This window comes from Micromesistius poutassou (assembly GCF_964030765.1).
Source record: "Micromesistius poutassou genome assembly, chromosome: 14".
Taxonomy (NCBI): Eukaryota; Metazoa; Chordata; class Actinopteri; order Gadiformes; family Gadidae; genus Micromesistius; species Micromesistius poutassou.
In genome coordinates this window covers 7836151-7850787 of record NC_140284.1, presented here as the reverse complement: position 1 = coordinate 7850787, position 14637 = coordinate 7836151, and the positions used below count along the sequence as shown (strand labels likewise).

The 14637-nt window shown below is 48.5% G+C and overlaps 1 protein-coding gene across 1 annotated transcript in view; it reads left to right on the top strand.

Moving 5' to 3' along the window:
- Nucleotides 1-14637, top strand: part of ahr1b (aryl hydrocarbon receptor 1b) — a 31762-nt gene that overhangs the window by 13289 nt on the left and 3836 nt on the right. The window contains exons 3-10 of the mRNA XM_084478741.1: nt 2716-2831; nt 6793-6882; nt 8384-8516; nt 10323-10456; nt 10715-10917; nt 11479-11588; nt 12215-12356; nt 12802-14425. Coding sequence (XP_084334867.1) covers nt 2716-2831; nt 6793-6882; nt 8384-8516; nt 10323-10456; nt 10715-10917; nt 11479-11588; nt 12215-12356; nt 12802-14425 — 2552 coding nt within the window. The remainder of the gene's footprint in view (nt 1-2715; nt 2832-6792; nt 6883-8383; nt 8517-10322; nt 10457-10714; nt 10918-11478; nt 11589-12214; nt 12357-12801; nt 14426-14637) is intronic.

The following is a 14637-nucleotide window of genomic DNA, read 5'->3' as shown; positions in this document are numbered from 1 at the left end:
CCAGCCAGCCAGGCAAAAATACTGTGGGCTGAGATGTTGCAAAGTGTCCAACTCAACACGGCTGATGCACTGGGATCTATGTGAAATGTATCTGGAGATCAATCCCATTTAACAAGCCATATAAACATATAGTAATGAGAAAATAAAATGTAAATAATAAGAAAGACCATTGTCGTTGACTGTTGTCAATCGGCAGGGCGTTTCGAAGCTATGGCGAGGTAGAGGAGGAGAGGCCGACAGCATCAAGGTGTCCCCATGAGAACAAGGTCAGGGGTGTTCCCGACCAAAAGCCTTGTCCCGTGTGAAGCGGGCCAAGCCAGGTCAAGCTCCCGCACAAAGCCCACATCTTCTCCAGCGCAGGAGTCCAATGTCACTCATGACACTCTTACCCAACCCTCCCCCCCTGCCTCTCTCCCCCTTCCCCGGCTTATTAACCTCCCTCACGGACAACAAACGCCTCCACAAAGAACTTGGTCATCCAATCATGTCAAGACATCACCTCTGGGGTCAGGGGTCACCGCGGTTCAGGGCCCCCGCGGTCCTCGCCCAGGTCAGAGATTAACGCGGCCCACCGATGGTCCCTTTCTCATGACATCATGCGAAACCCCACTCATTACCCTTCCCATTGTCACCCGGTCGCTTCTAACGCCAGCGACGCGACGTAGCCGAACGTAGCGGGTTGAGCGACCTACAGCTCCCTTAAAGTTAACAATCTGGTCTCAGAGGAGACATAATGACATTAAGTCAGTACGCGCAGGAACCCAGGCAAGCGTTCAGTCCACCGCGGCTGTCTGAGGGTGGAGTCCTTCAGATTGATTACGCACGGGTGACTCGGGCCTGTTGCAGTCTTAGAGTCCCAGGGTTTTGCACTGTAGTAGGGCCGGTGTTGCCATGGGAAGGTTGTGCGCGGACAGTAGGAGGCTCACGTCAGCTGTGTACCCATCTAGTGGTCGGGGCAATACGCCACACACGGTTTGGTTGGCTCATTTGTATTAAGCACGATCGCAACGGAGCCTCCTGAACAATTCCGTCGATGAGATTCGTAGGAAATGGAGAATCTCATCCTGGGTACGGATGACAGCCGCCGGAGCCGCTGACCAATGAGCATGTCAGAAACAAGGAAAGTGGGCGGGGGTGAGCAGTGCCGCGGAAGGGTTAGCCGGATGGGTTAGCCGCTCTCTGCTAACCGTTAGCGGAGAGAGGGTTGAGAGGGGGGATTATGGAGGGGGGAGGGAGATTGTGGAAGAACTACGGGGAGGGGGGGGGGGTTGAGCTGATAAGGGGGAGGGGGTAAGGGGGCGGTTGGGTTGGAGGGCGAGCAAGCGGCATAAGTGCAAATATAGTGACGCCTGAGGGAGTTGTCTCTTCATCTCACTGTAAAGTGGTGGAAGTGTTTCTTTTGAATAAATAGAGAGAGAGAGAGAGAGAGAGAGAGAGAGAGAGAGAGACAGAGAGCCTTGAATGCTGCACTGTTCCCCAATGTCTCTCAACCACGCCGGCGCAAAATACTGAACAAACAATTACAATAGAATAGAATAGAAAGGGGAAAAGGGGTTAGAGGTGAAATCTGTCAAATAAAAGAAATCTGTCATAAAAAAAAACGATGACAACACATAATGAAATACATGAAATGAATTGAAAGTGTGGAATATGTTAAAGATGTGAAAATATGGAATTTATTTCAGCATGATTGGATCTAAATTCTTTGAATGCATGCATGCTACTTTGCTACATTGTAATTGTAATTTTTGAAGAAAAGTTTTAGCACGGGAACGAAAAAGTATAACCTTTGGGTGACCCAGTTCTAAGCAAATTGTCCACACTAATCTCATGGAAGACTCACAACAAAGTCTCTCGCTTTGGTTTGTTTGTTTGTTTATTTGTGTGTTTAGTCGGTGTGTGGGTGTGTGTTTGGGTGTGGGTGTGTGTGTGTGTGTGTGTGGGTGTATTTTTTGGCTGTCAATCTGTGTCAATCTGAGAGCACGCCAGCGCTGTGTGCTTCTAGTGTCTGGGTGAGCAGCAGGTTGGACGCCAGCTGAAAGCTCTGGATCTGGGAGGTAATCGAATATAAAAAGGGGGAGAGGACGTTGGATGCATGATTCATGAGTTTGGGGGCAGCGTGTTTGGTGTTCCAAACATAAAGGATTATGACTTTCACAGCAGTGCTTTGCAAACATTATTACAGGACTAAATCTGCCCCCTCCCCCCCTTGTCTCCCTCCCTCCCCCACCCCTTCTCGTCCAACTCCTTCCCCTCTCTCTCTCTCTCTCTCTCTCTCTCTCTCTCTCTCTCTCTCTCTCTCTCCATGCTCACTCTATCTGTTCTGCCATTTTCTCTTTACCCCTACCTCATCCAATCCGTCCCTTTCATTCTCTCTCTCTCCCCCTCTCGCACCCTCTCTCTCCCACTTCCTCCCTCTCCCCTCTCTCTCTCTCTCTCTCTCTCTCTCTCTTTCCCCCACCCACCTTCTCCTCTCTCTCCCTTTCTCGCTCCCCCCTCTCTCCTCTACCCCTTCCTCCCCTCTATCGCTCCCTTTCTCCCTCCCTCCTCCCCTCTCCCTCCTCCCCTCTTCCCCTCTCCCTCCGCTCTCTCTCCTGTCTCCATGCACCCCTCTCTCCTCTCGCCTTCACCCCCTCTCTCTCCACTCTCTGTCCCTCTCTCTCTCTCCTCTCCCTCACCAACCCCCTCTCTCCCTCTCTCTCTCTCTCTCTGCAGTGGCCCTGAAGAGCAGCAAATGCAACAGTGTGGTCTCCAGCGGCCCCAGCAGCGACAGTAACGTGGCGGTAGGGCTGTCGGACGCATGGCTGCCAGAGGGAGAGCTGTTGCTGCAGGTCAGTATCAGAGTACACACACACACACACACCGCAAGTCTGGTTCCCACTCAATCTGCATCCTCATTTATTTAAAGGGGCTCTAGGAAATAATAAAGCTATAATTGGAGTCTAATTAGTAAGAAATGCTGTAGCCCTCAGCAATTAGTGAGTGAACTTCTCTGTGTGAATATCTTTTCTGGTTGTACTGCACCTGCCTCTGTCCAGCCCCTTTACCCCTGGACCGAAAACCGAGCACACCTGCTAACATCTGGTTTTTGTCTTTAGTTGGAAAGGGTTACATCGAGCATACATTCCGGGAAAAAATCCATCTCCAGTAGTTATTGGTATTTATCGTTTCCAGCTACAGTATGCCATGATGGAAACTTGGGTTAACGCTCCAGATATTGGCGTGTAAATAGGGAACAACTTAAAAGCATGGCCTCTCTTCCCTTATTGGTTCAGGTAAACCATGTAGTCTATCAATCAAAGGTGCGTGAATGCAACACACACAATGGACCATTTATGCAGTTGTTTCTTTTCAAAATGCTACTCTCATCTGCTCTCTCTCTTAACAACTCACAAATTGTATCTACAGCAGCTTTAATTAAACAGTTTCCTTTGAGCAATCTCAACGTGTCATACAGGACTAAAACAGAACATGCAAGTAGAACTACAAAAAACACTAACAAACAACCAACTTCAACTAATCAAATCTTTGCACAACATTCAGGTCACAATTTACTTCAAAACAATTCCAAACAATTTACAATTTTATTATTTTTGTTATTTTGTATTTTTAATGTTGTTTTGGTAAAATGTCAAAGGCTGTGAGGGAACCCATTTCAACTTGATGCTTGCTGTTTGTTTGGCTTTTCGGAGTGCTTCGAAACCCACTGACGCCACTATCCGACCTCTCACCAGCTGAAGGGTCTGCTCTGCTGCAGTGGCTCCCTGTGAATGGTCGAAGAGCGTTGAGAGAGGAGCGTTTAGACAAACGGCTCAGACAGACTGCTGGATAAACACGCCATTATCAATGTTCCTAGTGCAGTTCTCAAAGCCCAAAGACCGGTCCACCACTGTGAGAAAAAGATGCTCCCACTAAACCAAAAAGGTCTCCCAAGAACATTTTAATGCATAAAGAAAAGTTCCACAAAATCATCCAACAACACATTTAAAGACTTAACAGAATGACCACCAACCCCGAAGACAGTTGCACAACTTGAACTGTTGCATGAAGCAACCTGTGCATAGCATTACACCCCGTTGTTGCCTCAACAAAAATGAAACAAACACCAGACCGACCCGGTAAAAATAAATCCAGATTCATGCATTCTTGAGCCCAACAGTAATACTGCAGCATGGGATTGGGTGAGTGTGTGGGTTTTTTTTGGGGGGGGGGGGGGAGTTAGCTGTGGCTGCCAAACCATTTGGGAATCTACAGAAATCATTGATTTTCCAGTCCAGTTCCTCCCTATGTGCATCACGCTGGCATTCCAGCAGGGCCTGGAAAACGGCTGCTCCCTGCTCCGCTCCCCTGACCCCATGAGAGAGATTGGGGTTATTGTGATCAACCTCGTCCACGCATCTCCTAGCCGCGCCGCTAACGAGCTGTGAAAGCTCATTGTTGGGAGTTCCAGTCTCGCTGGCCCGGGCTCCCGACGTCCCCTACACAGGAGGAGGAGCAGAGCAGGCTCTGCCCCGTACTGCCCGGGAGGCGAGGCGAGCACTTGCGGGATCGTCTGTCTGAACCCTCGGAGACTCAGTGTTTGTTTTAGTCGCCCGCGGCCGCCGCTTCGCTTCCAACACTCGGTGCATTATGGAAGAGCTGCGGACACGTCTATTATTCACGAGCCCAAGCAGAGGAGACGGACAGGCAGTCCTGTGTTTGGAAAGTGGGCTCAGGCTTTCACCTGAGCACTGCATTTTGGTGGATTTCTTTGTAATAATTCAAATCATAATAATACGTTTGGCATATTAAGTGGTTAAAATGAAGCAGAAATAGAGATAAAAGGTGAACCAAGTGAAAAAGGAGGGATTATGAGCAATAAAACAGGAGTGGAAGATAGGGAGAATAAATATTGAAGAACATGAAAACACATAAGTGATATCAAATACATATTTCGGAGATTTACTTGAAAGACTGATGTGCTGGTCAGGGAGGTCAGGGATTTATTTTTTCCAAAACAAACATCAATTCTGAAAATCATTTGTGTTCACTGGTTTCTGCCCATGCTCAGATTAAATTGTTAGCAGCTGTGAGGTCAGTGAGTCCACATGACTAGACGATCGAGCTAACAAGATGGCGTCCTCATTCATGTTATAGCATGGCACAGGACTCAATGGCAGGACCGAAAGGAGAATCTGATTATCCCCATTTCCACTCCTTCATCTGTTTAGGAAAAGGGTTTTCTGCTACTCCATTTGCTCCTGGCATAAACTCAACTCATGTGTTTCTATTGAATGACTTGTGGATGATTGTGGTCAAAATGACGAAAAAAAACCTTAACCGTGTAGCCAAGCCTGTTTGAGAGTGACGGTCTGTGTAAAACACTCAGGCTTGACATTTCCCTGTGTTTATGTTTACAGACTGGAAGTGCTGTAGATAATGGCTGGGAATCACTGGTTATTAGCACGTAAATAAAACAGCATATCCAGCGTTACTCATCTTTCACCCCGTAGGCTGATTAATCAAAGAGAAGACTGAGTTTGCATGACTTTGTTTATATTTGTGTTTTTGCCCAAACTGTGGGTTTGTGTAGTTGCTCAGTGTGCGGCCATGTGTGTGCACATGCACGTGAGATGTGTGTGTGTGTGTGTGTGTGTGCGTGTGTGTGTGTGTGTGTGTGTGTGCGTGTGTGTGTGTGTGTGTGTGTGTGTGTGTGTGTGTGTGTGTGTGTGTGTGTGTGTGCAGTGTGTGTGTGTGTGTGTGTGTGCGTGTGTGTGCGTGTGTGTGTGTGTGTGTGTGTGCGTGTGTGTGTGTGTGTGTGCATGTGTGTTTGTCTATAGCCATGCTTATTCCTGTGTGTGATTGTGTGCATGTATGTGGGTGTGTGCATGTGTCTGCATGTGTGTGCGTCTACGTTTGATTGTGTGCGTGTGTGCGCGTGTGCGTGTGTGTGTGTGTGTGTGTCCGTCCCTGTGTGTGTTTCATTTCCCTGTGCGTATCCACATCAGCGTTGGATGCTGATGCATGTGTGGCAGATACTGTTTATACTTCTCCGTTTGGTGTCTGTTTTGTGTGTTTGTTTATAAAATGTTCCCATATGGGCGGTAGGCAGGGAGGGAGGGAGGGGGGGGGGGGGGGGGAGGGGGGGGAGGGAGGGAGTTGGAGCTGCGTGGGGCAGGCTCTGGAGTGTTTGGTGAAGTGGAAACATGGGACCAGCTGTTCCTGTTTGAACTGACACAACAAGCGACTCTGTCTTTTCTACCCTCCTCATTGTTACATGATTACCCATCTAGGTTTTGTGTTCCGACTCGTGCGCAGTCTGCGCACGGTACTCATCTGCTCACACACATGCTCGGTGGCGGCCATGAGCGACAGAGTTACAAAGGACATGAGAGACAGTACACACCAGGGACATAAGAAGCTCTTTTAGAATGGAGATAATATTTATACAGTATGTATATATATATATATATATTACAAATAAGCATCCCAACTGAGGTACAACCCGTCTACAAATGCATCGATGTATTGAGGTGAATTGATGTAAAGATGGCAATTCAAGCAGCATCTGCTGCATCTGAACGGTCTTCTTTGGGACGCTATGCGGTGCTGCTCCTGGATCACTAGCTCCATTCCCTCAAGGCATGATAACGCAGAGCTTGGCTGTGTCGCTACATTTACCTATAATGCCACTTAAACTGAAGACTGAACTCCCTTCTAAATTTTTATTGGAGGAAAATTTCACCTGATGACAATCTGACATTTTCTAAAAACAACGCCTGTATTGTTGTGATTGTCCTCTCTCCGCTCCAGGCTCTCAACGGCTTTGTCCTGGTCCTCAGTGCCGACGGGACCATCTTCTATTCCTCCCACACCATCCAGGACTATCTGGGCTTCCACCAGGTATCCTTCACTGAACCACACAAACATTTGCATTGGAATGTGGTCGGTATAGTTTGCTTAGTTTACTTAGTTTGTGCTTGACGTGCAAACTCATAATGAAAAGAATAAGCAAAAGAAATGCCTATAGCAACCTAACACTAACATTGCCAGCATTACGTTGAGGACATCTCTAGCTTGCCAGGGGAATCCACGACATGGACGACATTGTATGCCCAATAGATTTGATTCCCGGGGGCAATTCTGACCTTCATCAAGTCAAGTCAATTGTGTTTGTATAGCCCTTAATCAAATTTATAGTCTCGAAGGTTGTCTCTTAAAGGCCATATTTCTATGACATCCCCTAACCCGAGCCCCCCTCTGGCACGAGAATAACCCCTTAATTATCAAGGAGGAAAACTTGAGATGAACGCAGAGTGGGCCATCCCTCTTTCCAGGGGTGATAAGGAGCACAATAGGTGTCATAATTGAGTTAGTACTCAAGCCAACAAGCACATAATATAAGAAGCAAACACATTGTGCAATAAAGACAAACACAAGGAAAATAGTCGACACACACTCGTTGCTCTTTGGTTTGAGGCCAGCATGAAGTTAACAATGTAGAGGACATCGTCAACACAAGGATTCTCTGGTAGAAGGAATCTGACTAGTTGACTATTATCATTCTGGAAGATATATATAATATGCCATTGCAGTGTGCTATTGCAGTCACTGGAGTTGGTATCGTCCCTAGAAGTGGTCAAAATAATCACATGTATTCACACCTAAATACTCAATAAAAAACGTAAAAAAAAAGTGAATAATCAACGTAAAAAAAAAGAATAACAAAACAATTAGTATAAAGGTTCTCCCTTCCAGAGGAACTTTTCAAAGTATTTTATGCCTCGCCCGTATTGATCTCTTTCCCTGGCATAGACACGCACACACACACACACCCACAGACACACATTCCTCTCGGCTGTCCACCACACACACACACACACACACACACACAGCAGTAGTAGCCGTCGGTCTGAGAGTAGCGGGCCGGGAGTGGAGGGGCTTTGCGTGCAGAGTCTGCTGTGAACAGTGAGGGGTCCGGGGGTTGAGCAAGGGGTCCCCTCGCTGCGTGGTGTGGTGGCTAGGGCTGCCTGTCCGTGGTGGTGCCGACCTGGGGCCTATTTATAGCGTGCCCTTTACGCCTGCAAACCTCCAGCCAGGGCGGTAGCCACCAGGGGTATATGCCCAGCGGCCGCCATCTTGTGTGGCAGGACGGCTAGACAGTGTCCAAGTTCAAATCGTTTTGGGGTAGAGAGACAATGAAAAGGGCTGAGAAGGGTTTATCATGTGTTGCAGTTTAATTTTTCTCTTGTCTTTGTATTCTGCGTCTCTTTTCTTCTGCTTCTCTACACTTCTAATTCACACTTCTAATTCTTCACTTCTAATATGCAAGACAAATAGAGGAATCGAAAATTGATCACCTCTCACCTTCACCTCTCTACCTCTCTCTCTCTCTGCCCGTCAGACGGATGTGATGCACCAGAGTGTGTTTGAGCTGGTCCACACCGAGGACCAACAGGAGCTCAGGAAGAACCTGCACTGGGCGCTGAACCCGCCAGCCGCCACCGTAGTGGCCATGAATCAGAACTCCCCCACAGGTGACCGCCAACTATCTTCTACACACTGGACCCCCAGAAACCAAGCTTGGTTTATAACCGGCATAACAGTAATAATAATGCTTCTACAGATATATGTAGCAAACTGTTTGTTTCATGATAGGTGTAATGTGCAATGTTTGTGATTTCAGGTAAGCTCCTTTCAAAGTCCCCTGCCCACCCTCAAAAAGAGGATGACTAAAGGATAACATGAGATTTCTCTATGGTGCTGCAAAGTCACTGAATGAACCGAGATCCCTGTACCCTTAAGTCAGCGTCTGCATGACAGAATATATTTAAGAGAGCATTTAAGATTGCACAATGTACCTCCAGGGAGCCTGTTAGGGAGCCACTGACTTTACATGTCGGGTTGAAGATTAATAGTGACTTCTTCATTATAGTGCCTATTCTCGTACATTTAACTGGTGGGAATGTTTTTCCATTAGTTTCTCTGGGATAATAGCAAGCTTTGCCAAAATAGTTGAGTCACGTTCAGTTCAGCAACAATGACAATGACTGTGCCCAAAAGTGAAGCCCTGTGCCTTACAATTCTCTCACTTTTGGTAGAACGAGGAAACAGATCACAAAAATTATACAAATCTTGCTGTTAGTAAGTGGTATATAGATGCAGACATAATTATTGTGCTACCATGAAATGTATTATATCCATTTGGTTCAAACCATGATTTCTGTCCTATGAAAACTTATGCTTGTCTGTAGGACTGTTCAGTTCTCTGCTATACAGTAGATAGATAGATAGATAGATAGTAACTTTATTGATCCCTAGGGGAAATTCAGGGTCCAAGTAGTTCAAAGACACAGATATCACACATAACATAATAACAGGAGGATTATCAAAAAAAGCAGGATTATCAAAAAAAAGAGATCCACATGGACGATAAAGTGAATAAGGATAAAGACACTAAATAACAAATAACAACAAGGTCCACATTAGTATGCTGAGGCTGTTGAGAATGAGTGACAGGGCAGGGACTGACCCTGTGATTCAGTTGAGTTCAAGTATGTTGGTAAGGTGCTCTATGAAAGTGATTATAGTGCAACAAGGTAAGGCAAGACAGTTCAAGTATAGTCAAGAGTATATATAGTCAATATAGTATATATAGTCAATATATATAGTATATATAGTCAAGAGTATATATACGGAGCACTGTTTGTGCTATATTAACTCATCCAGACTTGTAGCCACCTCTGAGTGCATAGTAAGTAGACACTCTCCTGTCCTTTAGGATAGAAGATAATTGGCTGGGCCGAGGTCAAATGATCCCTTAAGCTCCACTGAGGATTACAAGGTGTAGCGATCCAAGATCTTTGCCGTAAGATACTTTGGGCCTGTGTGCTGTGTCCGGGGCCTGTGCATCTGTGTTAAGACCCATGCCTCAGAAATGACCTACATAGCTCCACACTCCTCCACTAGAGGCGCTGTTGTCATCCTAATCTGGGAGGAACCCAGCAGTGCGATTAGGAACCCATCCTAATCGTCACATGGGCGATGCATAAATAAAATAAAGTCAATTCTGGTTTGCAGTAGAAGAAGACATGAATAAAGGACAGAAGTTGTGGATACCCACCTGAAAGCAAAAGAGATAGAGAGGGATCTATCGGAGGGCTGAACCACAGTTTCACACTTCAGAGGAAACATTGCGTATTAGAACCACAATGCCGTGTTCACACTCTGGTACACACCTAGTCCACCCGACCCCGTCCACTGAGAGAAGGTTGAGTTGACGGTGTCGAATGTAGTTCAGTTCAGTTCCTCATGTTTGTTTCTGTGTTGGTTCTGTTGTGTAGAAATGGAGCAGGACGGCGGCACCGCTGTGGTCACCTATAACCCGGAGCAGCTGCCCCCGGAGAACTCCTCCTTCCTGGAGAGGAACTTTGTGTGTCGCTTCCGCTGTCTTCTGGACAACTCCTCGGGCTTCCTGGTACTGGGAGTCAAGTCTAATCTAGCCTAGCTGTTAAGCGTCTTATACCAAGGGGTTGACCCTTAGCAGTGAACCAAGTCAAATAGCATTGTCTTTTGGTCTTTTTATGCGTAATGTGTGTTTTTTTTCTTTTAACATATTATTACTTTGCTCGGTTCCTAAACTACTATCAATTAATTTAGCCCTCAGGGGCATTATGTATGTATTTACTCCAACCTGGTGCATTAACTCCCCATTATTTATTTATTGCACCTCAAGGCTTTGACCATGCAAGGACGTCTCAAGTTCCTCCATGGGCAGAACCAGCGGCAGGACAACGGAGGCAAGACACCCCCCCAGCTGGCGCTGTTCGCCATCGCCACGCCTCTACAGCCTCCCTCCATCTTGGAAATCAGGACCAAGAACATGATCTTCAGGACCAAGCACAAGCTGGACTTCACGCCCATGGCCTGCGATGCAAAGTAAGGCTTCCAGCAAAAATCTAGGATTTTCTGACATGCAGATATAGTTGATTAGATTAGCTGTGTGGTGGCTTAACCATTAGCGTTGTTGAACGACAGCAAGGAATGGAATAGGTGTGTGTTCGTGTGGATTTATTTCACTTCAAATTATGTCATTGATCGTTATTTATAGTCATGGCAAAATTTGTCTCAGAATGATGACGTTGTTTTGATGTAATTATATATGCAAAATATGTACATAAACACACACATGCATATGTATGTACCATTGATTTCTTGACTTACATTTGTGAATCCATTCGGTGCTTTAAGTCCAGAAAGCTACTATAAAATATACCAAATATCAAAAGAGATGTTTTGGCGACCTAATATCAACAAAATAGTTGAAACGTCTTTATTTCCATCATTCTTGATACAGTTTGATTTGCTGATAGTACTATAAAAGAGTGTTTAACCTTTCCCAGCCTAATATTCCTTTGGTTGATTTTCCATTGTTCCTGACTCCATGGTCCAGTGTGTACAGATGAACACAGTCTTACCACACGGATCTCTCTCCTACAGGGGGAAGATAGTGCTGGGCTACACCGAGGCAGAGCTGCGGGTCAGAGGGTCTGGATACCAGTTCATCCACGCAGCAGACATGCTGTACTGTGCAGAGAACCACGTCAGGAGTGAGTACCCAGGGTGCACCATGGCGAGAGACAAGTGACCACAAGAGACACCATCACAATTATCATGACAGCACTGCAAGAAAAGACCCACATACCTAGGGGTTTATGGGCTGTAGGAAGTGAAAATTACACACACACTACACACTACACACACACACACACACACACACTAGGACGTCTGACCTGGTCAAAGATGGTGGTCAGCGAGTTGAGCTTTCCCAAGTAATCCTGCTGGATTACGCTCCAGATTGAGCAAAGCCGCAGAGCCACCAGAGGAACGGATAGGGCCCAGGCCAATCCAGGACATGAACCAGGCATCAGAGATGATCCATATACCAACACAGCCACACAATGAGGGGGGAAATACCTCCCAATGCACCCTCCCAATGCACTCAAACACTCTATCTCCGTCTCACACACGCTCACTCACATGCAGGATGCTACCGTTTCGACCACACATTCCTCTTCATAGGGGGGGGGGGTGTGTCGGAGTCCAATTCTGCAGACACCAAAGCTGCGGATCAGCCAGCGTGTTTCAAATACATATAAACCTGTGCTTCTTTCAATTCATACTTAATACTCAAACTGCTCACTGAGCCCGTGCTGATCATGTCCCGTGTCCACAGTGATAAAGACGGGTGAGAGCGGCCTCACTGTCTTCCGGCTGCTCACCAAGGACAACCGCTGGAAGTGGGTCCAGGCCAACGCCAGGCTGGTCTACAAGAACGGCAAACCAGACTACATCATCGCCACGCAGAGGCCCCTCGTGTATGTACCCCCCCCCACAGCACCGCTCAAAACAAAACGGACCAGCCAAGGTTCTAGGAGTAGGGATTTTTCGAACATGGCCCATGAAACATATATAAGTCGATTTACATGTATACATTACGAGGCGATGTACATAAAGGATTAGGGATTAGAGCTACAGTATGTGCCATGGTATGACCAAAGCATGCAGGATTGAATCAGTACTAATTGTCCCATTTTCCAATATATAATCGGTAATTGAGATGCTAGTCTGGGATTAGAAATTTAAATTGCAGCAATTGGTTGGAATTAAACATTGTGGTAATAACATTTCATCAATATTTTCTACTCCTCAGCTCAATTGGTTGGACCTTTATTTTTTAACATAGTGCAGAACTTCATAAGTGTATAACTAAGTGCTTAATTGAGTGCTACTGTCAATAGATGCTCGTTTCTGTCTCCACAGAGAGGAAGAGGGAGGAGAGCACCTGCGCAAGCGTTCAATGCACCTCCCCTTCACTTATGCCACTGGTGAGGCCCTGCTGTACCAGTCCAACCATCCCATTCCTGGATTCAGCGACGGGGTCCATGAGAAGAACGGCAGCAAGTCCAAGAAGTGCCGGTCGGAGCGGGCTGCGAGGGAGGGCCTGGACCCGGGCTCCCTGCTGGGGGCTCTGATGAGTCAGGATGAGTCTGTTTACGTCTGCCAGCCCGCCCTGGAACCCAAGCTGGCGTTCCACAGCAGCTTCCTGGGAGATCAGCTGGGCTTCTCTGAGTCCGAGTCCCATCCGGGTGTACACAATGGATGGGATGTGCCTGGGAATGGCATCAATGGGGCCGGGCTCCCTCCACCGGCCAACAGCTTTGACCCGCTTCTGAGCACCCTGGACTCCCTCTCCCTGGGGGGCCAGAACCCAGTGACGGCCGAAGAGGAGGGCTGCTCCAACGGGGAGCTGTTCAGAGCTCTGGAGAGTCTGGGCCTCAGCGCCGAGGACCTGGAGCTGCTGCTGCTGGACGAGCGCATGATCCGGGTGGAGATGGACCCGGACCGCGTGCCCTCCCTGGACGACATCCTCACCAACGACGAGATCCTGTCCTACATCCACGACTCCCTGGAGGCGAAGAGTGACGTCGCAGAGGAGGTGGGACAGGCAGCTCCCGTCCTCGGCCAAACCACCGCCGCCGCCGCCGCCGCCCCGACAACCACGGCGGTGTCGCCGCACGAGGGTATCGCGGCCTACATGCGCGCCCAGCTCCCGCAGCAGAAGGCTCCCCTGGTGGGCCAGGCCCCCATCACTCTGCTGTCCCAGCAGATGCAGCAGCATCTCAGCATGAGTTCGGGTAAGGTGGGGCAGGACTGGGTCAACCATAACCACCACTCGGGGCTTAACGGGGATTACCCGGCGCAGGGTCAACCCCTCACCAACGGACAATGGTCGGCCCAGGACATGCTACACGGTTCGGGGATAGCGGCGTGCACGGGACACTATCCTGCGTCTCAGGGTCTTTTTAACGGCAAGGCCCTGCAGCTGGATGGGGAGCAGCAGCAGCAGCAGCAGCAGCAGGCCCATCCGCTGCTCTACCTCCAGCCGCAGCCGCAGCATCCCGCCGCGACGCAGGGCCCGCTCTCGCTGCAGTGCCACGCCAAGCAGAACGGCGAGAACCTCAACGGTCCCGGCGCGGACCACCCCCTCGGGAAGAGCCAGTGGCAGGACTTTGGGTTCGGGCATCCCCCCAGGGAGAGCCTCTGTGGCCTCAGCAACGGCCAGGCACCCGTCACAGCCCCCTCGCTAGACGCTTGCATCGACTTCGCCATGCCCGAACTCCAGAGCATGGATTACCCCGTCAACGGGGGCGGCCTGTACCAGGGTGTCGAGGCGGCGGTCTCGTCCTACCAGAGGATGAACCACAAACACCAGCAGGAGCAGCACTTCCCGCCGCCCTTGGCCCAGGTGCTGTCCGGCCTGTCCCAATGCCCCGCCCCGACGACCACCCTGGAACAGATCCTAGGGCTGAACCAGCCTTGCAGGCAGCTGGACCCTTACGGCGTGGGGGCCCCGGACATCGCCCATGACCCCAACCACAGCAAGGTGAGCTATGATGTGGAGATGATGGTGTTTTGTGCATGTGTGTGTGTGTGTGTGTGTGTGAGTGTATATGTGTGTGAGTGTGTGAGTGTGTGTGTGTGTGTGTGTGTGTGTGTGTGTGTGTGTGTATATGACTGTCTGTATTACTCATTCGTCACCCCTACACCCATAGCGGTAAACATGACAGGACTAAAGGTCAGTGGCCAGGAGCACAG